At 37.2% G+C, this 27,670-nt stretch overlaps 3 protein-coding genes and 2 pseudogenes across 5 annotated transcripts; 3 read left to right on the top strand and 2 right to left on the bottom strand.

Moving 5' to 3' along the window:
- The first annotated feature begins 5,053 nt into the window (after nucleotides 1-5,053).
- Nucleotides 5,054-8,384, top strand: LOC147299366 (G-type lectin S-receptor-like serine/threonine-protein kinase CES101). Of its 2 annotated transcripts, XM_086234415.1 has the most exons (7): nucleotides 5,054-6,299; nucleotides 6,490-6,600; nucleotides 6,693-6,892; nucleotides 6,998-7,208; nucleotides 7,312-7,549; nucleotides 7,650-7,800; nucleotides 7,904-8,384. In XM_086234415.1, the coding sequence occupies exons 1-7, from the start codon at nucleotides 5,078-5,080 to the stop codon at nucleotides 8,210-8,212; spliced, it is 2,442 nt and encodes an 813-aa protein (XP_086090541.1). In that variant the 5' UTR covers nucleotides 5,054-5,077; the 3' UTR covers nucleotides 8,213-8,384. The 2 variants fall into 2 exon arrangements, with proteins under 2 accessions (XP_086090541.1, XP_086090544.1); XM_086234418.1 differs by lacking the exon at nucleotides 7,650-7,800 and having other exon boundaries at nucleotides 7,904-8,033.
- Nucleotides 8,385-10,030: 1,646 nt separating this feature from the next.
- Nucleotides 10,031-12,105, top strand: LOC147299365 (G-type lectin S-receptor-like serine/threonine-protein kinase CES101; annotated as a pseudogene).
- Nucleotides 12,106-13,945: 1,840 nt separating this feature from the next.
- On the bottom strand, nucleotides 13,946-22,230 carry LOC147299364 (G-type lectin S-receptor-like serine/threonine-protein kinase At1g11330; annotated as a pseudogene). Its single transcript, XR_015120863.1, has 7 exons — nucleotides 21,230-22,230; nucleotides 20,994-21,095; nucleotides 20,662-20,868; nucleotides 20,307-20,523; nucleotides 14,958-15,195; nucleotides 14,373-14,524; nucleotides 13,946-14,260 (listed from the first exon to the last, which is right to left on the bottom strand). The product of XR_015120863.1 is annotated as a G-type lectin S-receptor-like serine/threonine-protein kinase At1g11330 (transcript).
- A 285-nt stretch (nucleotides 22,231-22,515) lies between these two features.
- On the bottom strand, nucleotides 22,516-23,070 carry LOC147299363 (G-type lectin S-receptor-like serine/threonine-protein kinase CES101). The gene has a single exon (XM_086230262.1). It carries the CDS (start codon nucleotides 23,068-23,070, stop codon nucleotides 22,516-22,518), a length of 555 nt encoding a protein of 184 aa, XP_086086388.1.
- Nucleotides 23,071-25,462: 2,392 nt separating this feature from the next.
- Nucleotides 25,463-26,620, top strand: LOC147299362 (uncharacterized). The gene has a single exon (XM_086234461.1). The coding sequence runs from the start codon at nucleotides 25,463-25,465 to the stop codon at nucleotides 26,618-26,620; it is 1,158 nt and encodes a 385-aa protein (XP_086090587.1).
- The last annotated feature ends 1,050 nt before the right edge of the window (nucleotides 26,621-27,670 follow it).

Below are 27,670 nucleotides of genomic sequence, written 5' to 3'. Positions count from 1 at the left end.
TTAAAATTGTTGGGTAACTTTCAAAGATAATTTGATTGAATCTGAGTTTTGATCTCTTGGGTTAATTCTTCATTTGTGTCATTTCTTAAACTCAGAATTTTTTTTTTTTTAAAAAAGGGTGGCCAATGAAGTCATAAACAAAATGTTCTAAAATCAAATTTCAAGAAGTATGACCAAAGAAGTCACATCTCTAGGGAGTGATAAGGTGTCCTTATGAAGTTCTAGGGTAAAGAGTCTCAAAATTGGACCAAAACATTGCACTAAATCTGGGAGTGTGCTAAAAAAAAAAAATGTGTGCTTAAGTTTTGATATCAAATCAGAAATTAACTTGACTAATCGGCTTGTGCACTCACTTTATTGAATAAAGTTGCTCAACATTGGATTTTACTTTTTTTGTCATTGTTTTCTCCTAGGAAGAATCTTGATTGCTTACTATGCATGACCTCCCTATATCCCAAATGTGCTCATTTAATCGTAAAATCTTGCAAGTTTCCCTTTTTCATATCAGTTGGAGTGAGATAGATGTGTTTCAAATCCTTTCATGAAAATTTCATGCATTTAGTGTCCTTTGGTTTCAATTCAATTGTCAAGTTTTAGTTCTAAATTTCAATAAAACAATGAAGCACAAGTGTTTGGAAGTAAGATCTTTGATTTCTAAGTTCTCTTATTGTGTCAATTGTCATTGCTTCCATCTCTTCCAAGGGTTCTCTATTTTTGTTTGTCAAATCATATAGCTGCTTTCTGTTCTAGTTCTTGTGTTAACCACCTGTACAAACTTCGCTCATTTTGACTGGTCTGGAAATCGTAAAATACAGTCTTTTTAACAGGACCATTCAGCTTTAGGGGGAGTTAGTCTTTAGGGAGAGTTCAAATTTCAGGGAAGTTATGATATTTACTTCAATTTCTTTTTGACCATGTTGCCATTGATTTTTCTTGCATATTTTCCAACTTTATGTACTCTTGAACTTCACTCTTATTTTTTTTTTTGTGCCTTTTTGTCTTTCCTTGACAAAAAGGGGGAGAATGTATTTGTTTAAAATGCATTGGTTGCTGTGCTATCATGTTTTGTGTTGTGCTAGTGCTTCTTCTTGCAGGTACACTTTTTGGAAGGTTATACCAAAGTGTTGGGCTGAGTGTTGAGAGTCTTGTGAGGTGAATGTGTTTTTGTTTTGTTAAGGAAAGCCAAAGGAGGAGATTGTTAGTTTCTAGGATTCGATATTGGTTTTTTCTTGTCAAAATCATTGTATTTATTTTTTAATTATTCACTCACAAGCTCTAGGCTAGAATTAAGGTTAAGATCACTTGTGTTGAAAAAAATCAAGAATGAAGTTGCAATGCAAAAAAATTTAAGGTATACTGCACTTCATACATTTCACGAAAAACAGTTTTGTGTCTATTTGACTAGTCACTCACTGATCATAAGAACAATTTTCTTCACACGTGTAGTGCACTTGCAGTTTTATCACTTGAATAATTGTTAACAGTTCAGTAGCCCATTTCGTGACTTCGCTCTTAAAGCCCAATTCTTTTTCTTTAAACCAGCATGTGCACTACACATGATCTGGTTGTTCACTCACACACTCACATCACTATTCATCTTCTTTCTCTTTTATAAATTTTGCAAAATGAGGATATTATTGAATTTATAGCTCTACATCTTTATCTTTAGCTGTACTAGGATACCTCTCTAGGACAAAAAGAATATGCCATTTGTTTGTCTCTTGCGAACAACCATTGATTGGCTTCCATGTGGCACGGGCAGTCATGGTGGGTGCGTGTGTGTGTTGTACGGGGTATATGAGTGTAATGGTCCAACTTTTTCTTTGTGGGTTCATGAGCATTTTGCTTGGGGTATTCTTGCCGCGTTAGAGCTTGGGCTTTTTGGGTGTGTGTGCTTATCTTTTCAAGTAAGAAAATGCTTTTGATTTTGAAAAACTAAAACGATTTTCTTAACTTGTTTTCCACCCTCTAAAATCTAAATGTGTTTGAGTGTGTTCTAAAGCTTTTCACAAATTCATAAACACTATTATTTAGATTTTAGATCTAAGATTCTCCATTAGCCTTTTCATGTCTCTTGCTTGAGAAGATTGATTTTTAAAGAATCCAAATCATCATATCATGTTCATACATTGAAGAATCTGCTGTGCTTGGTGTGAATCGGTGCCATGGGTTAATGAGCTTGGAGTTTGAGCTACCTTCTTCATGTTGATTGATTGTCTTACTTTTGAAAGTTGCACAAAGGGGTAAGAAGTTGCCACTTAGTTTAGGACTTTGTGATTGAGCTTGTGTGATGTATGTTCTCTTTGTATTGAACCGGCCTCCTATATAGTGGATTGCCCGGTCAGCTGAAAAAGACCCCCAGTTTTTACCTTTTATGGTTTTTCTGGGTGAACATCTTGTGTGCGTTCGTTTCCATTTTGTGTTGTTATGTTTACTGACTCACTCAACTTTTAAACATAACTCTGCATTGAATTTATATGCTTGATATTGCTATATGTCATATGAAATTGTTTAGCTAATCACACACCACTGTAGTTGTGGATAACACTAGGATGCCTACTGTGATGGGTCCTCTGAGTGTATAGGTTGTCACTTGATCCTTTGGTGTGTTTGATTTGTGTTGTTTACAAAAGTTATATTTTGATTTACAAGTGTCAATCTGTGTCTTCAGATTTTTGTCACTGTGTCGTCAGAGTTGTGTCTGTTTGATTTGTCTCTGAGTCATCACATAAACAAAAATTGGGGTCCGATTAATGACTGTGGTTTTAATGAAGTTAATTAGGTAAAATAAATCACCTAATACAAACTATCAGCATCTCAAAGTTTAAGAGAACAAAACAGCACCAAAGTAACACTCTGTGCAAGTAAACTGAATGTTGCACATGTGTCTTTCCCTTTCTTTTTCTTTTGGTTCTCTTCATATTCTCACATATATTATAATTATTCTCACTAGACTGAAAACTGAGAAAATTTTAAAGTTTGGGTTTGAAAAGTAGAAAATAAGAATGTTAATAATGACATGCATGGGAATTGTGGCTGAAAATATTTTTGGTGGGTGTTTTTTTCTTGTAACTTTGAAGCTCTAAAGATGTGAAATTTGATGCAAATAAGTATTTTTGTTGATAAAAATTTGACAAACCACCAATTGTAGTTACTTGGATTTAATATATTTCTTGTTAACTCAATGAATTGTGTATATGTCAATCTGTTCCTTTTATTTTTTTACATGTCATATACATTTGTGTTAGTTTGGCTTTATTACTTTATGAAATGGTAATTGATTGAAAAGTGATGCACTGGATTGATTACAATTAACCTGAAAAATTCTTATCTTTGTAAAGCCTTCACTAACAAAATCAACATGTTAGATTTGAAATCTCCTCTCTTTGATAAAACACAAACAATATGCAAATCTAATCATGAAGTGGGAAATTTTTAAAAAAATGTCTAGATTTTTTAGCTTGCACGTTAGCTGATTTTAGGGTTATGAATACATATATATGCCATTTCTTTTATCTCAAGAATCAAAATCACAATAATTCAAGTTTAAAAATGTATTTTTTTTTTCAACTATTATTAGAAAATAGCCTATATATAGTTTCATTTCGTTCAAAACACTATTTTAAATTGTTAATCTTGTTTCCTCAACTTGGTAGTGATTTTGTTGTTGTTTGAAGTGGAAACATGCTTTTTCCACATTAGAATAAGGGTCAAGAAAAAGAATATACCACTATCTCTTTGGGACAAGTTCACTAACACCCCCTGAGGTTTGGATTTATTCCAGTTAGACTCCTCAGGTTTCATTTATTCCACTAACACCCCATATTTTTAACAGATGCAAATTTTTACTAACAGTCAAAAGGGTAAACTCATCATTTGAACCTTATAAAAATATGAGTTTAGGTTTAGGTAAGAAAACGATGTTTATTTTTTTATATTTTTGTAAGGTTCAAATAATGATTTTATCCTTTGACTGTTAGTAGGAGTTTGCATCTGTTAAAAATATGAAGTGGTAGTCGAATAAATAAAACATGAGGCGTCTGATTGGAATAAGTCCAAACCTCAGGGGTGTCAATGAACTTCTCCCCTCTCTCTTTACATTTAGTAGGACATGTATGTCAAACAAATCTCTGCAGTATGATTTAGTTGTTCTTCATTAAGGTGTGAGATTCAATCTTTCTGATATCTAAATGATCACATTTAATCTTGTTTCATCAGGCGTGGGAGTTATGGAAAGAAGGTGCATGGCTAGAGCTAATGAATCCAACATTAGGTGATTCATGTAATGGAGATCAATTGTTAAGATGCATCCATGTTGGTCTACTATGTGTGGAAGAAAATGCAGCCCATCGACCCACTATGTTGACAAATGAAAGCATGGCATTACCGATGCCTACAAAACCAGCATTTTGTACAGAAAGAAATGCTGTCACTACTGGTGTAAATGGAATGACATCAGAAAGTAAGTCATTATATGATGGTATATCCTATTCTGATTTTGGTGGGCGTTAAGGAGGCGTTTGTTGCGTTGGGCTAGACTGAACTGATTTTTCGAACTGTAATTAATATTGTCCTGTATTTGGTGTAGTGCTAGCTTACAAGTTTTCCCACTAGACTATATTTTGCAGTTTATATAAATTGGCAATGTGTATTATGTATATGTAATTGGAAATGTGTATTATGTTTATGTAATTGGCAATGTGTATTATGTATATGTACTTAATCCTATATATATATATATATATATATATATCCTTTTTCAAGAAAAAAGAAAGAAAACACAAAATTGCCAGTTTGTATTTCTTTTTGACTGAAAAAAGGTTAGAAGGGACATATCAGTATAGCTACTGGATGAGTAGATATAAAAGTTAGTGCGTGCGCCATATTTTTGTCGGCCACTTGACCTTGTTGTGTTCCTTTTTTTGATAATGGACCTTTTTATGTTAATTTCAAGGGATTTTGGTTAATTAAACTGATACAATAATAATTTGCTTTATATCAGTCACAACCAACAAAGATAATCAATATCATTTGGACGAAGTACACTCAAACTTGATCAGTTTTCAGGTGATCATTCATGGGTAGCAGCAGCAATCTAAACTTAATTTTCTTCCTGCTGATCATTTTTTCAAGCTTGTGGAGTACTAGTTGTCATGCTGCAAGCAGCAGCAGGGACACACTGAGACCAGGTGACACTCTCAATTCCATAAGTTTCTTAGTTTCTGCAGAGGGCAAGTTCACTTTGGGTTTCTTTGTATATGACAAATCCAATTCCAGCTACTTGGCCCTGTGGCGCAATGCTAGCATTAATCAAGCATGGCTTGCCAACCGAAACACACCTATTCTATACCCTTCTGGAGTTCTTACCTTGGACAACAATAACACATTGAAAATCACCCACAAAGGTGGTGATCCTATACAGATTTGCTCAGCTTCAGAAATTACCAACCACAATGTTGTCGCTACCCTATTGGATTCTGGCAATTTTATCCTACAACAAGTGAACTCTGATGGATCAACGAAGAGGGTGTTGTGGCAGAGTTTTGATCACCCAACAGACACCCTCCTGCCAGGCCTGAAATTGGGTATGAACCATAGAAATGGCCACATTTGGTCACTTTCTTCATGCTCAAGTCAGTACAGCACAGCCCCAGGGCCTTTCACTCTTGATTGGGACCCCAATGAACACCAATTGAAGATTAGGCGACGTGGGTTGGTTTATTGGGCCAGTGGAGCCTTAAAAAACAAGAGATTTAAATTTATCTTAGCTGATGATGACTCCAAGTCTAAGCTACTGATGAGGAGATATAATTTCAGCTTTGTTTCGAATGAGAATGAAGACTACTTCACTTACAGTGGTGTGAATAATCAAACATCTTCTTCATCAGAATGGTTGCTAACATCAATTGGGCGACTGCATGACATTGATGGAGGAGTTGATATTGCACGAGCAGATGACTGCTATGGCTATAACACTGATGGGGGGTGTCAAAAATGGGACCAGCCACTTTGTAGACATGCTGGGGATAGGTTTGAGCTCAAAAATGGTTTCTTTCAACAATTTACCAGCTCTATTGATAATTCGACATCCATGAGCGATTCGAATACAAGTCTCAGCATTAGTGATTGTAGGGATTCTTGTTGGAAAAATTGTGACTGCCTTGGTTTCAACTTTCTGTTCGATAATCAGACTGGATGCCAATTTTGGAATGGAAATTGGAAGTTCATTGAAGACCTTGTTGGTGATACTACAAGTAGTATTTATTTTCTAACAACAAAGTCATCTCGCAATAATGGTGGTAAGTATACTAATCTTAATTATGAGCTAAGAACCTGTGTCTACCAGTTTCCAGTTTCATACCAGTTCATGAGTTTTCAATTTAATTATGGGGTTTTGAGTTTCATACCACTTCATGAGTTTTCAGTTTCATACCTCTCCAAAACTCATATATTGATAATTAAATGGCTAGTTGTTACTACTTAATGTAGATACAAAGAAAACAATCATATGGATTGTCACAGGCATCGCCGCTGCTCTATTGGTAATGGTGCTCTGTATCGTCTGCTATCTACTAAGAAGAAGAAAATATGCACTTTCAGGTAGATATTCTTTAAGAATAATGTGCACCATCACATCTTTAAAAATTGTTTGCACAAACATAAATTTTAATGTTCTACATTAATCTAAACAGGCGAGAACAGAACAAAGATTGAGAATGAATTGCTTGACTTAATGAAAGCTGACAGACCTACTGATGCCAATGGGCTTCAAAATGATGGAAAGATGGGGCATGATTTAAGTGTCTTTAGCTATGCATCTGTCATGGCTGCCACAAGCAACTTCTCCAAAGAAAACAAGCTTGGACAGGGGGGCTTTGGACCTGTTTATAAGGTATGATTTTAAATAATAAAAATTGTTCTGTTATTAATAGTTGAAAATTATATACGATGTATACATATAGCTGATGGGGTGGCATACTGTTGAATTTCAATTCAGGGGAAATTGGTGACTGGACGAGAAATAGCTGTGAAGAGGCTTTCAAAATGTTCAGGACAAGGAGCATTAGAGTTTAAGAATGAATTGATACTCATATATGAACTTCAACATACAAACCTTGTTAAGCTTTTTGGATTTTGCATACATGGTGAAGAGAGGATGTTAATATATGAGTATATGCCAAATAAAAGTTTGGACTACTTTTTATTTGGTTAGCAAAACAATTTCTTCAATCTTATTACTTGATTTCCTTTGTTCCAGCAATGTATATGGATCATTAATAAATCTCATTTAACTCAATATATTGACTGCAGATTCAACAAGAGTCATTCTGCTTGACTGGAAGAAGCGTTTCAGTATAATTGAAGGGATTTCTCAAGGATTGCTTTATTTGCACAAATACTCAAGAGTGAGAGTAATTCATAGAGATTTGAAAGCTAGTAACATACTACTCGATGAAAATATGAACCCCAAAATTTCAGATTTTGGTATGGCAAGGATTTTCACGCATAACGAACTAGAAGCAAATACTAATAGGGTTGTTGGAACATAGTAAGTAAACAAGACGCTCTTTGACCTTCATCACTTTTCATTCACTAAGCATGCATTTACATGTAGATGTACTACAAAAATTCTTTTCCATTTGGTACAGTGGTTACATGTCTCCTGAGTACGCCAAGGAGGGAACTTTTTCCATAAAATCCGATGTCTATAGTTTTGGAGTGTTATTGCTTGAAATCATAAGTGGTAGGAGAAACAATAGCTTCTACTATGCTGATCGTCTGCTCAATATAGTAGGATATGTATGTCATACCAATCTCAGTTATGATTAAATTTTCCTTCTTTGAGGTCTGAGATTCTGTTATGACTAAATGAATAATTGAATATACACATATCTTGTTTCAGGCATGGGAGTTATGGAAGGAAGGTGCAGGGCTAGAATTAATGGATCCAACACTAGGCGACTCATGCATTAAAGATCAATTCTTAAGATGCATCCATGTTGGTCTGTTATGCGTGGAAGAAAATGCAGCCGATAGGCCCACCATGTCAGATGTGGTATCTTTGTTGACAAATGAAAGCATGCCATTAGCATTACCTACAAAGCCAGCATTTGTTACAGGAAGAAGTGTGGTTGAGGTTCATAGAAGTGGAAATGAATCAGGAACTATATCAATAACTGCCCCATCCATTTCCGTTATCGATGCGCGATAATGGTACTTAGTATATGTTTGGGTGCCTCAAATATTAAACTTACCTTACTTCCATAAGTATAATGGAATCACTTTCTTTGGAAAATCATATTTTCTAGACAACTTAAATGGAACATAAATTGAGCTTGCACTTGGTATGTGCCTGTGTGGAAGAAGCTGTGACACATCAACCATAATTTGCTGATGGCCTCTCTGTGCTTTGTGTTCCCTGTAAAAGAGTTTGTACTTTGTTATATAATATAAGTGTTAATAAGTCTGCAAAAATCAGTAGAATGTCAGTTAGTACTTGGTAGATGATGTGGATTTCTGTTTCTTGTTTCTTACTTTATATTTTATTGGTTCTCAAATATATAAAAAGAGCATGTGATTGTGGATATCAAGTTGTGAAGTGAAGATCAAGACCCAAGAGTGAACCCTCCAAATCTACTTTTTCAGCTTTTCTCTTATTCAAAAGAGAGAATTGTTTAATTAATTAATTTATTTATTTGTATATGGATTTTGAAATGGAGCTGCCCTTCCATCTCATGAATGGTTATTGATTATTGTAGCACCAGCAGCACTATATTTTGTTAAAATACGTTTCATAGTGATTGTTGGATGGTCCTCTTTTCTTGTACTCAGCTTTTAAAAGCTGTTTTTGTCAATTATTTTATGCGCACTAATGTAATGCACACAAAAAACATGATGTTAAGGATGTTTAGATTTAAGTGCAGTCAAGCCTAACTTTCAGCCTTGCACCTTCACTCCAACCCCTCTCCTGTCTCTTATTGTCTCAGCTCCTCACTAGTCAGTCAGAAAAATCCAACAACAGCTAATGATCGGTCGTTCATTGCAGTTTCAGTTAAGCTAATAGGTATTCTTCTCAGCATGTATATATATATATATGATGTAGAACAAATGGCAGAACGGTTCATGCAACAACTCGACCGCCAGAAACCCAAGAAAAGAAACAAGCTTCAGCCCGGCCCAGTGTCAGAAATGGGCCCATGATATACCGATTCGAAGGGAACGACGAGACAAATGCAAAACGTCTATTTTGGCCAAATTCCTTCGTTTAGGGCTTCAAATAAGCAATTTAGTGTTTTTGAATAAATTTCCTAAATTGCACTTTATTTCCATTTTTATTTCCGTTTTGAATTTCGAACGTCTAGAGTTCTGAACGTATTTAAACAACCTTTTGGCTGTTTGTAAGTTTCAGTTTTATTATTTTCAATCAGAAAAACTTTGAGATTTCTCTCATTTCTCTGGTGGATTACAGATTCTTTCTTAGGGATTAACGCTGGTTTTCCCTAATATATCTTAATTGCGTGTTACGCTGCGTCAATATATATATGTCTATGTACATATATAGGTATTCTTTTGACTAATATGTTTCTCGATCTGTTTTATTTTTCTAGTGTTTTAGAATTGGTTCTGTCTAAATGAGAAAATTTGATGGGTAATTTGAACCAAATATATCCAATTTGCTTGGAAAATTAATGATGGGATTCTTATATTTCTCCTTGACCGTTTTGCTCTTCTTTGTATCTAATTATTTGTTCCTGGTGAAAAGTTGGTTTTTTGGTTGAAAAATCATAGGTTTAGTTCTGTGGTTCAAACTCTTTCTGTTCTCTGTGTAATTTTAGGAACATTTCTTTAGTTTAGTTGGTCTTTCAGGTTAGATTTTTATGGATTTATTGATATTTTATTCTCATGATTGCAAATTGTGTTTTTTTCAATCTCTTAAATTTCTACCAGAATTATTGGCAGTGCTTCGAAGTGAAATTGGGTACTTTCCTGGTTCAGGCCTCTAAAAATTCTTGGTTCTTCCCTTGCACTCATGGCTAGCTGCAGTCTCAACTTAATTTTGTTCCTATGTTTTTCATGCTTAATGTGGACTAATTGTCATGCTGCAAGGGACACACTCAAACCAGGCGACACTCTCGATTCCTCAAGTTCCTTAGTTTCTGCAACAGGGAAGTTCATTTTGGCTTTCTATGTATATGATCACCTTTCGAATTTCAGCTGCCTTGTCATAAGGTGGGATAATAGTAAAAATCATGCATGGATTGCCAACCCAAACACACCTATTTTATACCCTTTGGGAGTTCTTGTCTTGGACAAGAATAAAACATTGAAAATTACACACAAAGGTGGGATCCTATACAGCTCTGCTCAGCCCCAGAAACTACCAATAACAATGTTGTGGCTACCCTATTGGATTCTGGCAATTTTATCCTACAAGAAGTGAACTCTGATGGATCAACCAAGAAGGTGTTGTGGCAAAGTTTTGATAATCCTTCAGATACCCTTTTGTCAGGCATGAAAGTAGGTGTTAACCATAGCAATGGTCACATTTGGTCTCTTTCATCATGGTCAAGTATGTACAGCGCAGCGCCGGGGGCTTTCACCCTTGATTGGGACTCCAATGGGCACGAGTTGAAAATTAGGCGGGGTGGGGTGATTTATTGGACTAGTGGACCCTTTAGAAATAAAGATTTAAAAATGTACTACCTGATGAATCCAAGCTGATCGAGGTATAATTTTACTATGGTTTCAAATGAGAATGAAGATTACTTCACTTACACTACTGTAAATCAAAGCTACAAACCAGAGTGGGTGCTGAGCATAATGGGGCGACTATTTGACTTTAGAGGAGTTGATATTGCACAAGCTGATTACTGTGATGGCTATAACACTGACGGAGGGTGCCATAAACGGGACCAGCCACATTGCAGGCACTTTGGCGATATTGCCTGTTGAGCTAAAAAATGGTTACTTTCGTGCAGCGAAATCTGATTTAACAGTCACTAGTGATACAAATACAAGTCTGAGCAGTAGTGATTGTAAGGCTGCTTGTTGGGAAAATTGTGACTTTCTTGGATCCATCTTTCTATTTGATAATCTGACTGGTTGCCAATTTTGGATTGGAAACTGGGAGTTCATTCCACAAGACCTCTTTGGTTATAGTCCTACAAGTAGTATTTTGTCCTAACGACACACTCATCACACAGTGGTTAAGTCTAGTAATATTGAAAACAGTAATCGATTGATAAGCTTGAAATATCCTTTGTTCACTTTCAGGGGTTATAGCATGTTCTTTCCGAAAGCTCATGTGTACGTTAACAGTTAAAGCTAGTTGCTATTACTCAATGCAGATACAAAGAGTGCAGATATAACCAAAGCAGATACAAAGAAGTGGATATGGATTCGAACTGCTATTGCGGCTGCTCTATTGGCAATGGTGCTTTGCATCTTGTGTTACCTACTATGAAGAAGACTAAAATCTACCCTTTCAGGTAAATTCCTTAAACATAATGTGCACATGTTAGAAAAAGTTCACATCTTTGATAATTGTTGTTGCAAATGGATATTTTAGTTTCAACATCAATCTATTAAACAGGGGAAAGCCAGAAAAAGGCTGAGAATGAGTTGCTTGATTTGATGAAATCTGATAGTCTACTGTATCAATGGACTTCAAAATGATGGAAAGATGGGGCATCATCATGATTTAAGAGTATTTAGCTATGCATCTATCATGGTTTCCACAAACAACTTCTCCACAGAAAATAAGCTTGGAGAGGGGGGATTGGACCTGATTACAAGGTAAGGCTTTAAATAATAAAATGCTTTACATATTAATACCTGAGAAAATAGTTGATTGATTGAGATATTATGGATCATCGTCTTAGGGAAAATCGGTGACGGGACGAGAAATAGAAGTGAAGAGACTTTCAAGATGTTCAGGGCAAGGAAAAATAGAGTTTAAGAATGAACTGATACTCATATCTGAACTCTAACATACCATGCAACCATGTTCAGCTTTTGGGATTTTGCATTCATGGGGGGCAAGAGAGGATGTTAGTATACGAGTATATGCCAAACAAAAGCTTGGAATATTTTTTATTTGGTTGAGAAGACTATAACAATAAAAAAAAGGTCTGTGGGCCGGCCCTTTTGAGACACGGCACGAGCACGAATGGCCCGCGGGCCATTCGTGCTCGTGCCGTGTCTCAAAAGGGCCGGCCCACAGACCTTTTTTTATTTTTATTTTTTATGGTGATAAAACTAATCTTATGATATTTTTTCTTATTTATAATTAAATATTAATATTATTTTTATAAAAATTGAATATTTTTGTTGACAAATTCTCTAAAAATGGAAAAAACAATGTTAAAATAGTCGTGCCTAATTCAGGCCCATTTCGTGCCCGTGCTCGTGCCGTGCTTGGCCCGTGTCGTGCTCGTGCTAGTGCCGTGCCTTGCTTGATGGACTAAAAACTTCGGCCCGGCCAGGCCCATTTAATCGTGCCGTGCCGTGTCGTGCTCGGGCCGGCCCGACCCGTTTGGCACCTCTACTTCAGAGAGTAAAATAAATATTAGAAATGGTTAAATACAAAAATGGTCCACGAACTTTACAGTGAATCTCAATTTGGTCCATTAACTATAAAAAGTGTCAGTTTGGTCCACAAATTTTTCAAGCTGTATCAAACCAGTACAAACGTTAACTTCTATCGAAAAATTTAACGAAAAGTGATCATGTGCACAACAAGTGACCACATTTTCAGAGGTATTTCAGTCCTTTCATCACATTTTCATGTGATTAATTCCGTTAATTTTTGGATGAAAGTTAGCGTTTGTACTGTTTTGGTACAAATTGAAAAGTTTGTGGACCAAATTGACACTTTTAAAATTAGTGGACTAAATTGAGATTCACTGTAAAGTTCGTGGACCATTTTTGTATTTAACCCTACTAGAAAATATAGAATAAAAGTTAATGAGCTTAAAGATTGGTCTACTTTTTTTTAGAAAGCTTCATATTAACTAGTATACGATCTTTTTTTGGTTTCATATTGGTTCACTAATTTTATAACATTTCCCATTGTGATCCAAATCGTCAAATTAGCACAAACGACCGTATATTTTAGTAATATATATGTTGCGCACTGCAGCATATGAGGTACTGTTGTGTTCCATTAATTCTTCACTTAGTTCTACATTGGTTCACAATATTGCGATTCCACGTGCGCAGCACATAACTAAAATAAACGGTAGTTTGTGCTAATTTGACGGTTTTGACCACAATAGAATACGATACAAAATTAGTGGGTCAATATGAAATGAAAAAAAGAACGTGAACTAATATAGAATTTAATGAAAAATAAATATACCAAGGTACAATTTCCTCTTAAAGTTAATAGGAATTTTTTTTTGGGTTGGGATCTGAAAGACCTTGTGGCCGATGAGGCACTACTTACTCTTATATACTCATCGAGAATTTTCATTTATAACAATCATGCATATTTGCATGCCAACTGGATTGAGATAATGTGTGATAACCATATGTCCATTTTGTAGGGAAAAGACAAGGCAATGCACATGCAAACTGGGAATTATTGTTTTTTTTTTTTTTTTTTTTTTTCTTAAAATAGTAATCACATGTATATGGTACGTGTATTAATATTGTCCTTACAAGTTTCTTTCATATCCAAATAACCCGCCCTTTAATCAGATAAGCTCCCCTTTAACCCTACATCCCTTTTAATTTTCTAAAGCCAGCTGGCCATTAAAGAAGGTGTCAAGTGCCTTTTGGCAAGTGCTTTTAAATCGCTGGTTTACATTTCCATTTCCTTAATATAACAAACACAATGCTTCAGCAGTTCAGCACTGCACCAAATACGAGAAAATTTAGATTATAAATACAAAATTCTTAATGCATCACTACATTAACCAGAAGACGGTGCAATAAACGTCTCTTAACGTCCACCACAATCGGAATAGGACATACCATTAATTGATATAATTATTTCTGCTTCCATTCCACCTATACCAATCCTGACCACATTTCCTTCTTTACAAAATGCTGGTTTTGTAAGTATAGGCATTGACATTCTTTCATTTGTCAGCATAGATATAACATCTAACATAGTGGGCCGATGGGCAGCATTTTCCTCCACGCATAGTAGACCAACATGGAAGCATCTTAAAAATTGATCTCTATTAATATTTGAATCACCTAATGTTGGGTCCATTAGTTCTAACCATGCACCTTCTTTCCATAACCCCCATGCCTGAAATAATTAAGATTAAATGTGAACATTTAGGATATGAGAATGATTGAATCTCACATTTTAATGAAGAAAAATTTAATTAATCATAATTGCTGATATTTGTTTGACATACATGTCCTACTAGATGGCGCACGCTATGATCATTGTAGAAGCTATTGTTCCGCCTGCCACTTATGATTTCAAGCATTAACACTCCAAAACTGTAGACATCAGATTTTATTGAAAAATTTTCCCCCCATCACGTATTCGGGAGGCATATAGCCACTGTATCAATTGAAAAAAAAGAAAGTTTTTTTTAGTATATATATGTGAATAGATCTCACATCTTTAATAGGATTCCACATTGCAGGATTCCAAAACACCTAGCCATGGTGCCGTTCGAATACCCAGGTAATTTAAATTTTGTGTTTTCGTTAAGGACTAATTAGGATTTAGGTTTTTGGTTATGAGATTTTGGGTGTCCTAAAAGGTTCTACACCCTAAAGAACCCCTTTAACCCTGCTGATGAAAAGCAACAAAAATTTTCACGAATATGAAAATTTTTTGTGTGGGCATTGGAACGGCCAACATGGCGTTTCTACACTAGAGGAACCTGTTAGAGAATTTGGGTATTTACATAAATGCATGTTTAATTAGCAATTAGAAGCCAAAAGTGAAACACGTTATAATTAAAAGAATGTGCTATATATTCACTTACTATGTCTCAACAACTCTATATGTATTCGCTTCCTGTTCATTATGGGTGAAAATTCTTGCCATACCAAAATCGGCAATTTTGGGATTCATGCTTTCATCAAGTAGAATATTACCAGCCTTCAAATCTCTATGAATTACTGTCATTCTTGAGTATTTATGCAAGTAAAGCAATCCTTGAGCAATTCCTTCAATTATACTGAACCGCTTCGTCCAATCTAGTAGTTGGCCTTTGCTTGGATCTGTCCAATATGTAATTAATTAAAAATCATATAACAAATAGATATATGGATTTAGTCAATTTAGGGTTTTTCAATTAATTAATATATGCCTCTAACAGGAGGTATTTATACAATACAAGAGCCTATCCTATTCTAGGAAGGAAAGCCAATCTCGGCAAGGCCTAAAGTACAATCCCATAACAATTGGGAATTCCCTAATTACAAGATATTTATTTACACACTAGTCAATGATTCAACACTCCCCCTCAAGGTGGTGCATAGACATCGCAAATGCCCAACTTGACGAGCGAATCGTTAAAAACCGAATTTGATACGGCCTTGGTCAACACATCTGCCAACTGGCTTGTAGTACTGACATACTGTACCTCAACTATCTTTTCTTCCAACTTTTCATAGATAAAGTTCCTGTCAATCTCCACATGTTTCGTTCTATCATGCTGAACCGGGTTCTCAGCAATTTTAATCGCTGATTGATTATCACAATACAACTTCATTGGTTTCTCAGAGGAAAAACCCAACTCCCCCATAAGCCTTTTAAGCCACAGCAATTCACAAATACCTCTCACCATTGCCCGGTACTCAGCTTCTGCACTAGATAGTGAGACAACCTTTTGCTTCTTACTCTTCCAAGTGACCAAATTACCTCCAACAAAGGTAAAATAGCCCGAAGTTGATCTTCTCCTATCTCCTTTACCCCCCCAATCTGAGTCTGTATATCCCAAAACATCTGCATGCCCATGTTTTGAAAACAATAAACCCTTTCCTGGTGCGGATTTCAAATATCTCAAAATCCTTACAACTGCTTCCATGTGTTGCTTCCCTGGATTATGCATAAATCTACTCACAACACTCACAGCATACGCAATGTCAGGTCTAGTATGTGATAAATAAATCAAACGCCCAACTAACCTCTGATACTGTCCTTTGTCAGCTGGAATTTGATCAGAAAGCTCTTCTAAACCATGGTTCTGTTCAATAGGAGACCCAATTGGCTGACTCCCAAGCATGCCTGTTTCCTCTAGCAAATCAAGTACGTACTTTCGTTGGGACAAGAAGATGCCTTGTTCAGACCGGACGACTTCAATTCCCAAGAAATATTTGAGGCCACCCAAATCCTTCATATCAAACTCAGACGACAAATAGTTCTTCAATTTATTCATCTCTTCAATATCATTACCTGTGACCACCATATCATCTACATAAATAATGAGTGCTGTTAATTTGTCTCCCACTCTTTTCAAGAATAGAGTATGATCTGCATTACTCTGTTCATATCCATACTTCTTCATGGCAAGTCGGAATCTACCAAACCAGGCTCGTGGGGACTGCTTCAAACCATATAAAGCTTTTTTTAGTCTGCATACAACATTAGAGCAATTCTGAGTATCATAACCTGGTGGTAACGCCATATACACTTCTTCCTGTAAATCACCGTGTAGAAATGCATTTTTTACATCATACTGTTGCAAGGGCCAACCAAAATTTGCAGCCAGAGATATCAAAACCCGAATGGTATTGATCTTTGCCACAGGAGCAAAGGTTTCCTGATAATCAATCCCATAGGTCTGGGTAAAACCTTTAGCAACAAGCCGAGCTTTATACCTATCAATTGAGCCATCCGGCTTACACTTAACAGTGTATACCCACCTGCAACCCACGGGTCGTTTGCCTTCTGGCAATGGGACCAACTCCCAAGTCTGATTTTTTTCTAGTGCTGTCATCTCTTCAGTCATTGCCGTGGCCCATTTTGGATCTGACAAGGCTTCTTGAACTTTAGTGGGAATATGGACGACAGTCATATTACTGACAAATCCTTGACAAGCCTCTGACAGTCTATGGGCGGATACATACTGAGCAATAGGATATTTCACCTTCTTCACAGCTTCGGGTGAGAATCTATCAGGTGGTACTCCTCGATTACTCCTTGGTGGCAACTGATACCTGTCAACCTCAACATGCTCATGTTCACAAATATTGTTAGTATTAATCACAAAATCTATACTTGCCTCAGGAACCTCAGGAATAGCTGCACGAGGAGAATTGGGAGTGGGTACTGTTGATGACGTGAGAGAGAGGCTTTCGGCAATATCCAGATCCACACTAACACTCGGCTGAACCTGGTTGACGACTTCAGTGGCGGCTTCAGCGGTCCCTTCTTCATGTGCACCAACAGTGGTGTCATGAATTGGACCGGTTGGAATAGAATCCGGAAATAATTCTGTCCAATTCAAAGCTTCCATAGTGCTCTCCCTCGGAAGCAAGGAATGGGATAGCGGAGAAGCAAAAAACATCTCATGTTCAGAAAAAACAACATCCATGGTAACATAGTACTTACCAGTAGGAGGATGAAAACATCTGTATCCCTTTTGTAAGGGATGATAACCCACAAAAACACACTTGAGAGCACAGGGATCAAGCTTAGTACGCATATGCTTCTGTAAATGCACAAACACGACGCAACCAAAAACCCGGGGTGGAAGTGTAAGATGTGAAGGAAGAGGTACAGAGGATGCCAGTGTATCTAACGGCGTCTGAAATTCCAAAACTCGAGTAGGCACACGGTTGAGAAGATAAACAGCCGTGGTAATGGCTTCCTCCCAAAACTGTGGCCCCATATGTGCGCCAATAAGGGCAGCCCGCGTAATTTCAAGAATCTGTCTATTTCGCCGTTCAGCCACACCATTTTGTTGTGGGGTGTAAGGACACGTGGTTTCATGCAAAATACCATGAGTCTGAAAATAAGTGTGTAACTCCTGATTAACGAATTCCCCACCATTATCAGACCGAAGCACTTGTAAATTTGCAGAAAATTGTGTCTTAATCATTTGGTGAAACGTGCGAAATATTGCAGCTACATCACTCTTATGTCGCATCAAATAGAGCCACGTCATTCGAGTGCAATCATCAACAAACAAAACAAACCAACGGAAACCAGAAGAAGTAGTAACAGGAGCAGGTCCCCAAACATCCGAATGAATCAATGAAAATGGCACAGATCTTTTATTAGAACTATCAGAATAAGTAGCGCGGTGGCTTTTTGCCAAAATGCAAGTATTACACCGAAAATTTGAAGGTTTACATGTTGAAAATAAAGTAGGAAATAGATGCTCTAAATAACCAAAAAAGACATGACCCAACCGGTGATGCCATAACCAAATCTGATCCTCAGATGCCCGAGATGACCCTTTTGCAGATAAGGACCGCCCCACGCAGACATCGTCCACATAATACAAGCCCTCTCTCTTAGTACCACGCCCAATGATCTCCCCGCTGCAGAGATCCTGAAGAAGACAGAAATTGGGATAGATTAATACTAAACAATTTAATTGAGCAGTAACTTGCGGTATAGACAAAAGATTATTAGAGAGAGCAGGAATCAACAGGGTATGGTCCAAGGATAAAGAAGGAGTTAAGTCAACTCTTCCAGCGCCAGTAACAGGATATGATATGCCATTTGCATTGGCTACAGTAACACAATTAGGTAAGCAGTTATCACGTAACAAAGATGCATCGAAGGTCATGTGGTTTGTTGCACCAGAATCAAGAATCCAACCCACATCTTTTCCAGAACTAGTTGTAAGGAAAGCATGACCAACACTACCTGATTGTTGAAGAAGGGTAGAATCTACCACAGAGTGAGACATATCAACTGATGTAGCCGGCATGGCAGCCACTGGAGCACACGGCGGCTGGGTTGCAGATGATAGAGGCACTGAAGCCGGCGGTGGCATGGAGGTACACAATGCCACTTTTCCACTTTTCCGAGCCTGCAAACGCTCTTTGTGAGCCGGCCACCAGTCAGGATACCCATGTTTCTTGAAACAGGTTTCCACAGCATGTTTGGTACTTCCACAATGAGTACAATGACCGCCAACAGGCATAAGAGAAGGTGATGTGATGGGATGGTTGCCAACCTTCTTAACTGCCATAGCCATCTGAGAAGTATCACCTTGATTCATCATAGTATGACGACGAAGTTCCTCACGTCTCACGGTGGAAAAAGCCACATCAGGCCCGGGAAGAGGATCAGTACGGAGAATATCTCCCCGAATAGAATCATATACATCATCAAGACCAGCAAGAAACAAATAAACACGATCCTCACCAATTTCAGTCATACGTGTATTTATCACATCTGCTTGAGTAAAGGGAATAGGTCTGCGATGATCAAGCTCCTGCCAAATAATTTGAAGATCAGAATAATAGGCAGCGACCGATCGCCCAGCCTGTTTGGTTGCCATAGCCTTACGGGATAAATCATATAAGATAGATTTATCAGCACCCTCATAGTAGGTCTTGGACACTGCATCCCAGACATTTTTTGCAGTAGGTAAACGGATAAATAACGTCATCACATTCGCCTCCATGGCACCAATAAGCCAACCCTTCACAATGGCGTCTTCCATTACCCACTTGCTATAGGTGGCACTTGTCACCGCCGGTTGAGGAGTGGTGCCATTAAGATATCCCATCTTTCCTCTTCCTGCAACAAACATGGTCACAACTTGAGACCAAAGAGTAAAATTCGGGCCATTCAATTTGACCCCATAAGGAATGGATGTTGGCTCCGGTGCCGTCATGACCACAGGTGGAATAGTAAGAGCCTGAGAAGTGGTGGAAACATCATCCATTATTTTCCTAGAACTTTAGGATGTTTAGAAAATCGGGTAGCAAGAGGGAGAAGCAATCGGCTTCTAGGATAGAACTGAAGAAGAAGCAGTCGGCTTCTTAGAGACACTTCAGGTAGAGAGGAAGGGCAAGCAATCAGCTTGCAGTGGAGAACTGGGCGGAGCAATAGGCTCTGGCAGGTATTAGATTGAAGATAGCGCCTAGGACTAGCTGCTCTGATACCAAGTCAATTTAGGGTTTTTCAATTAATTAATATATGCCTCTAACAGGAGGTATTTATACAATACAAGAGCCTATCCTATTCTAGGAAGGAAAGCCAATCTCGGCAAGGCCTAAAGTACAATCCCATAACAATTGGGAATTCCCTAATTACAAGATATTTATTTACACACTAGTCAATGATTCAACAGATTTCTAGAAAAAAAAATCAATACATGAAATCAAGTACTAATTAAGATTAAGGTGATCATAGTCTTCCCAACCAAATAAAAAGTGGTCCAGACTTCTGTTTGGCATGTACTGGTATACTAACATCCTTTCTTCACCATGAATGCAAAATCCATAAAGCTGAACAAGGTTTGTATGTTGAAGTTCATAAATGAGTATCAATTCATTCTTAAACTTAAACTCCAACACTCCTTGCCTTGAAAGTTTTGAAAGTCTCTTCACAGTTATTTCTTGTCCTGATACTAACTTTCCCTGAATTGATAAACCATAATATATAGCTCGATTAACTATTATATTTCTCAGTTGTTTCAAAAAGAAGAAAAAACTACTATAATTCTCAGCTATTGATAAATAAAAAATACTCTTTCTATCATTAATTATAACCCTTACCTTATAAACAGTTCCAAAGCCCGGCCCCTTCTCCGATCTTGTTTCCATTAGAGAAGTTGCATGTTGCAGTCACGATAGATGCATAGGTAAATATGCTTAAACGATGGTTAATTCCCATCTTTCCATCATTTCGAAACCCATCAACGTCAACAGGTCTATTATATTTCATTAATTTAAGCAGTTCCTGAATCTTTGTCCCATTCTGCCCTTTTCAGATTAAAAATAATGTAGAAAATGAAAATTTCAGCTTGCGGAGATCAATTGTCAAAGTTGTATGTCAAATTCTGTCAAACACGTACATAATGTTTAAACTTAAAGAATATATATAATACCTGAAAGTGGAAAGTTTCTTCTTCTACCTAGTAGATAACACACAATGCAAATCAATAGATCAGCAGCGCCCATGGCAGTGCCAATCCATATCCACCTACGTGCTGCATATATATATGTTGAGTAATTAACATTTAGCTATTAATAAGTTATAACTAGCCTCTTAGCATGTCAAGAGGCCTTTTCATATAAAATCAAAATAATAAAATATAATAACTTAAATTAATTAAATATTCACCATAGTGAGTTTTATCACACACTTTACACTTTGGTTTTCCAACATCATTTCCATTTCCCTGTTTCATATTTGTCTGAGGCTTGTTTTCCCACTTCTTGGGTTTATTTTTCCAATTCTTCTGATTTCGTTTTCCTCCATCATAACCACAGTTCCTGGTTTGATTATTTTGAGTCTTTGGTGTAACACTCATGCTTGCAAAAGCCTTCTCAGAGTGCTCAACCTCTTCTTCATGTCTATTCACCCTCAGCTCATAGCTCTTCAGTGAACCAACAATCTCATGTACAGACACAGTATTTAAATCAGAAGTCCTCTCAAGAACCACACAAATAGAATCATAGACCTTAGTTAAGCTAATTAGCACTTTCTGTACCATTCTTTGATGACCTAAAATTTCACCATACTTCTCCATCTGATTAGTTAAATCAAAAAATCTAGAGAAGTATTCAGCTAGAGACTCATTCTCTCTCATTCTCATGTACTCAAATTCACGACGCAAGCTTTGTAGCTTCACTGACCTTGCCTGCTCGTCTCCATGGTATTCCTCTTGAAGCAGATCCCAGGCACCTTTGGCTGTGTCCTGGTTTACAATTCTAGAGAAAATCTCCTTCGAAACAGCTCCTTGGATAATACCAAGAGCTTTGGCATCTTTCATCATCTGTTCTTCGAGGTAAGCATCTATTTCTTCATCAACATCAGTACCAGCAGATTCACCATCTGTCTTCAATTTCTCCTTCTTCTTCTTTGATTCTGGAATTGAGATCCCTTTGTCAACCAGCTTCCAAATTCCATAGGACTTGAAGATGGTGACCATCTGCACCTTCCAGAACTCAAATTCCGTGCCATCGAAGATGGGAGCCCGTAGCTCACCACTTCCAGATCCTGCCATGGCTGGATTGAGAGCTTTCTCGTTGGATTTCTCTCACACCTCACACAGTAAGCAACACCTAGTTCACGATTCGAGCCTATAGCTCTGATACCATGTTGAATTCTAGCTTTGTAATTGTGAGGAAATTAAAAAATGGAAGAAAAATGGAATGAAGAGAAAGCAGAATTTTCATGGGACACCAGTAGTGCCTCTCACTGTATATTCATCATTTTAAATCAGTTATGCGTAATAACAAAGCTTTGTAGCTGTTTCAACCAAAAAGGTGTGAGGCTATGACCACACTACATCCACACATTTAATAGCCTATTAGACATTCACATCTGTCAACTCATTTATTAAAAACTAACAAACTTAACACACCTAGCAGCTCATTAACACTTCCAACTATCAGACAAATGCCTTAATTAATCTCAACAGAAAGTGACCAAATGTGGCCATTTCTGTGGTTCACACCCAATTTCATACCTGGCAGAAGAGTGTCTCCTGGATGATCAAAAGCCTGCCACAGCACCCTCTTTGTTGACCCATCAGAGTTGACTTCTTGTAGTACAAAATTCCCGGAATCCAATAGGGTAGCCACAACAGTACTATTTGTAGTTTCTGGAGCTGACCAGAGAACCACAGGAATACCACCTGTGTGTGTGATTTTGAGTATGTGATTGGTGTCCAAGATGAGAATTCCCAAAGGGTACAAAATGGGTGTGTCGGGATTGGCAACCCATGCAAAGTTATTAACTCCTGCCCACATTGTGACCAAGTAGCTGGTCTTTGAACTGGTGTCAGATACCTTGAAACCCAAAGTGAACTCTCCATTTTTAGAAACTAAGTAGCTTGAGGAATCCAGAGTGTTACCTGGTTTCAGTGTGTCACTCGCAACAAGACAACCCCACAAGCTTGAAAAAATGAGGAGGAACATCAACACCAAGTTCAAGTTGAGACCACTGAAGCTAGCCATAAATAGCCTGACCAAATGGTTTCAAGCCAAATCATAAATATATAAGCAAATTATTAACTGACTTTAAGGGCCAAATATTCTCCTGAAAGAAAGTCATGCTACAGTAATATTAGTCCACATGTTAATTTGTATAATATTTCCAGCAGCTATTTTCTTCTAGTCATGAACCCCAAATGGCCGGTGGCAAAGATTGTTGAAGTATATGATAGGCGGCATGTATCTCATGAGATGAATGCCATACGCGTTGTGAATTGGAAGACGCTTTCAAGGATATATATATCGGTCCCGGCCAATTTTCTGAATGGCAATGGAGACATATATATATATAGGCCATTAGTCATATTTTGTTTTAATTCCTAAAGTGAATCAGCCATGTCGGGTTAGGGATTTTCGGCCCATCGGTTAGTGTAACACGATTTACAAAATTATTACCAAGACTTTAGCGAATACATAACTAATAGACATATTCAAGGGTACTTTATCTACTTTCATTCACATCCAAATAGTGCTACAAACTCATTTCACTATTTGTTCCCAACCCAAAAGCAAAAACAAGCAAAGAAAAAACAAGCAGAGGATTCAGCTCCATATGATTTCCTACTTGTTTTTTCTTTATTTGTTTCTATTTAACTTTTAATCTTATTTGTATATTCAATTTATTATTCGACAATAGGAAGCAAAATTAGAAATAGATTCATAATAATTTTGAATATGAATGAAGTTACATAAATCCTTAGATTTATAGTGCATGAATTAGAATTAAAACAAATAAAAACAAGACAAATAAAAAATTCAAATCTGATGACATGAGACTCTTGCGCATATATATACATGCATGTGAAAGGAAAGTCGGACAAGCTCATAATTAAAGATGTCCATAGAAGGAAAAAAGAGGAAGAGAAAAAAGTTCCATCCTTTATCTTTCCGAGAAAGACCAGACCATGAAGTGAAAAAAGGCATCAATATCCATTCTTTAAATTTCCTTTTTCTGGGAAGGAAGGAAGTTACTGAGCAAGAGAAGGGTCTTGAGGGCCAAGAATTCAAGAAACATACATGTACGACGTCGTTACGCTCCTGATCGACTCAAAGTATTCCATGCGTGTAGAAACGTCCTACTGCGTCTGTCTCAAATATCTCATATACGTACCATCCTTTTCCTCTACGTACCAATCACTACCATTTTTTTGCTTTTCTCCTCCTAAGTTAAGACCAATGGATCCCATATTTCAGCTGCCACAAGGTCTCCAATTCAGAATAAGAAGTCAAACCAATGGTTCCCAGATTTCAGCATCACAGAAACCATTCTTATCTGAATCATAAACAAAACCAAATAGGAAGCGTAACAAATAATAGTGGGAAGTAGCCTTATATGCAGAGGCATCAATGGAATCATGGGAAGCCATAGTTTTTAATTCATTCAGCCTCATATTCAGAGTGTTATGAACCCAAGCTAATGAAGCTTGTAGGACACCCATATGATGATGTGGCCTTTGTTTCTTTTTGGTGAAGAGAAAAATATTAAAAGATGTGTGCTGGTGAAGAGAAAAATAGTAAAAAAACAAGTATTGAATTAAGCCTCTGAGGCTCTGCCGTCAGCGAGCAAACAAAATAAGGGTCCAGTATGGTTCTTTACATTGAACAAAAAAAGGGAAAGAAAGCCAAATGATATTGCTCTGTGGCAATATTGTGCAAGTAAAAAATAATAATAAAGTATTGAATTAACCCATTTTTTCTGACCGAAAAACCCAATTCTTTCAAAGTTTTCTCAATCTTAAAAATTCCGTAAGTTCACTTTTAAAAGGGTGTGACGCTTAATTGATTCTCTTTTGTGATCGTTTTGCACCGAATTTCTCCTTTATTAACTACTAAATATTACTGAATAACCAAAAAAAAAATTAAAAAACCAAGCTAATTAGATAAGACAGTTCTTTTGTAGACGTGACTTTGTCTGTATATATACTTGGAAACTAACGACGCTAGGCATCTTGGGGAAACAGCAAATGCCATTAAAATACAAAAATATTTGGATGAAGGGTAATTATCAACAAGATAAAAACAAAATTATACTCACAATTCTCTTCACAAAACGCCACATATTGTCATATTGTATTCTTAAAAAGCAACTTTTTGACCCCTCGAGTAAATTGAGGATGGGAAGGAACAAGAAGTGAGAATTTGTATTTGATTATTTATGTTGTTGAAGCTTTGAAGATTACTTTGGATGAGTTTGGAAGAAGGAATAAATATCCTCCATATATTTGACCGAGTCAGTGAGGCTTTCCTTCAATTCGGGAGTAAAAAGCTCTACACTCTCAACCTAACCATCCTATATATCTCAATATATATATATAGATATTATATATCTTTCAAGTACCTCCTCATCATTTTGATCATGGAAATCCCAAATGATTTCAGCTGCTATGTTAGTGCACCCACTAGTCCTGGTAGATGCAGCCCAGAGAACATGTACTTCTATAGTGTTCCAACTAGTCCTAGGATGACATCATGGAATTGGACACCTTCACATTCAAATCCTCCATTTGGATGCCACACTACTCATGATGATCACTACTCAACACCACTAATGCCATATCAAGATGCCATCAATTCCAATTTTGTTCATGATGATGACTTTGAATTTGAAACTAGTCGCAGTTTCAATCTTGATCATCATGTTGTTGAAAAGGAAACAAGCCGGAAATTCAAGGAGGAACAAAGGCAGCGCGGAGATTCCCTTCCCACCATGGCATTTGCTGATGAGCTTTTCTGTGATGGAAAAGTCATGCCACTAATGGCACCGTCTCCACTCAAACTTCCGCCGCGTCTTGAGAGAGGGAATGACAAGTATGGCAATGGAAGCTCCGCGCCATCTTCCCCGGGGTCTCCTAGTTTTATGCTTAAGTTGCCATTTTCTTATCGGAGCAGGTTGTGGAATGATGACTTTGATCCTTTCACGGTGGCATTGAAGGCTGTCAAGGAGGACAAGAAAAACAAAGCAAAGGCCAACAATCATATGATGGGCTTGAATGACCAACAAAATATGCAGACTGGCCTGCTAACACAAATTCATCATTCGGGTTTAAACCCGAATGAGCCGAATCAAGCCAGTGACTCACCTTCTGCCAAGGGTGAGGCATGTCCACCAAGTCGGCTGGCTGAGCCCAAAGGACTCAAGTTTGCAAGACAAGTGAGACTTATCCAAATGGGCCATGAAAAATGTGGAGAGCCCAATATGGAAACACTGGGTGGGCCCATAGTGGAGGTAGCTGATCTTGCCAGAGAAAGTGGATGGCCTTGTACAAAGGAAACAAAGGGCCAGAAAATCAAAAGGCTTTTATTGAGACCTTCTGTTGCGAAAGTAAATGATGAAAATGCAGCTGGGAAGAAGCCAACATTTCTAAGGAGACTGAGCTTTAAGTCTGGGAGACCAGCCCATTGCAATGGGGAGAAAAAGGAATCTCAAGTTTCTCAACTGACCAAGATGACACTCATGCATTACAAGCCAAGGCTGTTGCTCTGCATGGGTTATAAGGCAAAGTTTGCAGAATGAATGAGCGATTTCTGTAGCTAATTAAAAAAAAATACATTGTACCACTTTCATGAAAGGTTTATAGAAAATTAGCTCGTATCTGAATTGTTTTCCAGGAGTCACTTGTAATATTAAAATGTTTTTTGGGAAAGGCTTTTCCTAATGTTCTTGTGTTAATTAACGATTTTCTTTGTAATAAATATGCATAAATTATTGAAAGTTCAGCCATTATTTAAGTGTAAAAGAGTAATGCCAAATTGATCATATTTTTAGACTACCATATATACTTGACATGTAAAACTTTAATTTTAGCTCGTGTACCACTTCTCTATCTCCTGGGGAAAAAAAAAATTGAGAAAGATGACTTGCATTGCCCCATGAACTATAAGTTTATTGTAAATGGGACTTGGGTCAATTTCGTGTATTCCTTTTTTTTCATTTGTTCAAAATGGACATGTGAGCCACATGTGGCTAAATTTTTAGGGGCAAACTTGCCACTTTCCTTCTCTCTTAATTGTTTTCTAATACTAGTCACTCGTAATATTAATATTTTATTAGAAATGGAGTTGCTATTTACACTTCAAAAATGACTATTTGCACTTCTCTTATGTGAGAAGATAATTTTGAAATGTATTTATCATTTTCCTTTTGAAAAAAGCATTTTCTATTATTCTTGTCTGTGTTAAGAAATGGCGGGCTAGAACAGCCCAAAAAGACGACAAAAGAATCATATCAAAATAGATCTTGGCCTAATCATATATACCTAACAGATTCTCATACAAAATGCCTACTACAATAGGAGGGAAAGGGGTAGTGAATATGTAAATGCCCAATTCCAGCCCAAAGGTCATGTTGGCAAGAGTGTCAGCCACACTATTCTGATCCCTATAGATGTGGACCTAGACAGGCAGCCTAGTTCCTAGATAGCATCTCCTTACAACTGTGAATAAGGTTGTAGAGCGGGTGAAAATTCAGGTCATTCTTTAAGGGTACAATGAATAAGGCCAAGACATGATACTTTTAGACCACATTAAATGGTGTGTATAAGACATTAATTTTAGCTCCGGCCAA

The sequence above is a fragment of the Dryas octopetala genome, chromosome 1 (genome assembly GCF_963921425.1).
Source record: "Dryas octopetala chromosome 1, drDryOcto1.1, whole genome shotgun sequence".
NCBI classification, from domain to species: Eukaryota; Viridiplantae; Streptophyta; class Magnoliopsida; order Rosales; family Rosaceae; genus Dryas; species Dryas octopetala.
The sequence above is the reverse complement of the archived record's forward strand: the minus strand, read 5'-3'. Positions and strand labels throughout refer to the sequence as shown.

Excerpts from the sequence above, each read along its gene's own strand:
- LOC147299366 (XM_086234415.1), top strand. The coding sequence starts at position 5,078 with ATGGGTAGCAGCAGCAATCTAAACTTAATTTTCTTCCTGCTGATCATT. Across the intron at positions 6,300-6,489 it reads GTCATCTCGCAATAATGGTG|ATACAAAGAAAACAATCATA; the intron begins GTAAGTATACTA and ends TACTTAATGTAG. Across the intron at positions 7,550-7,649 it reads AATAGGGTTGTTGGAACATA|TGGTTACATGTCTCCTGAGT; the intron begins GTAAGTAAACAA and ends CATTTGGTACAG.
- LOC147299363 (XM_086230262.1), bottom strand. The coding sequence starts at position 23,070 with ATGGCTAGCTTCAGTGGTCTCAACTTGAACTTGGTGTTGATGTTCCTC.
- LOC147299362 (XM_086234461.1), top strand. The coding sequence starts at position 25,463 with ATGGAAATCCCAAATGATTTCAGCTGCTATGTTAGTGCACCCACTAGT.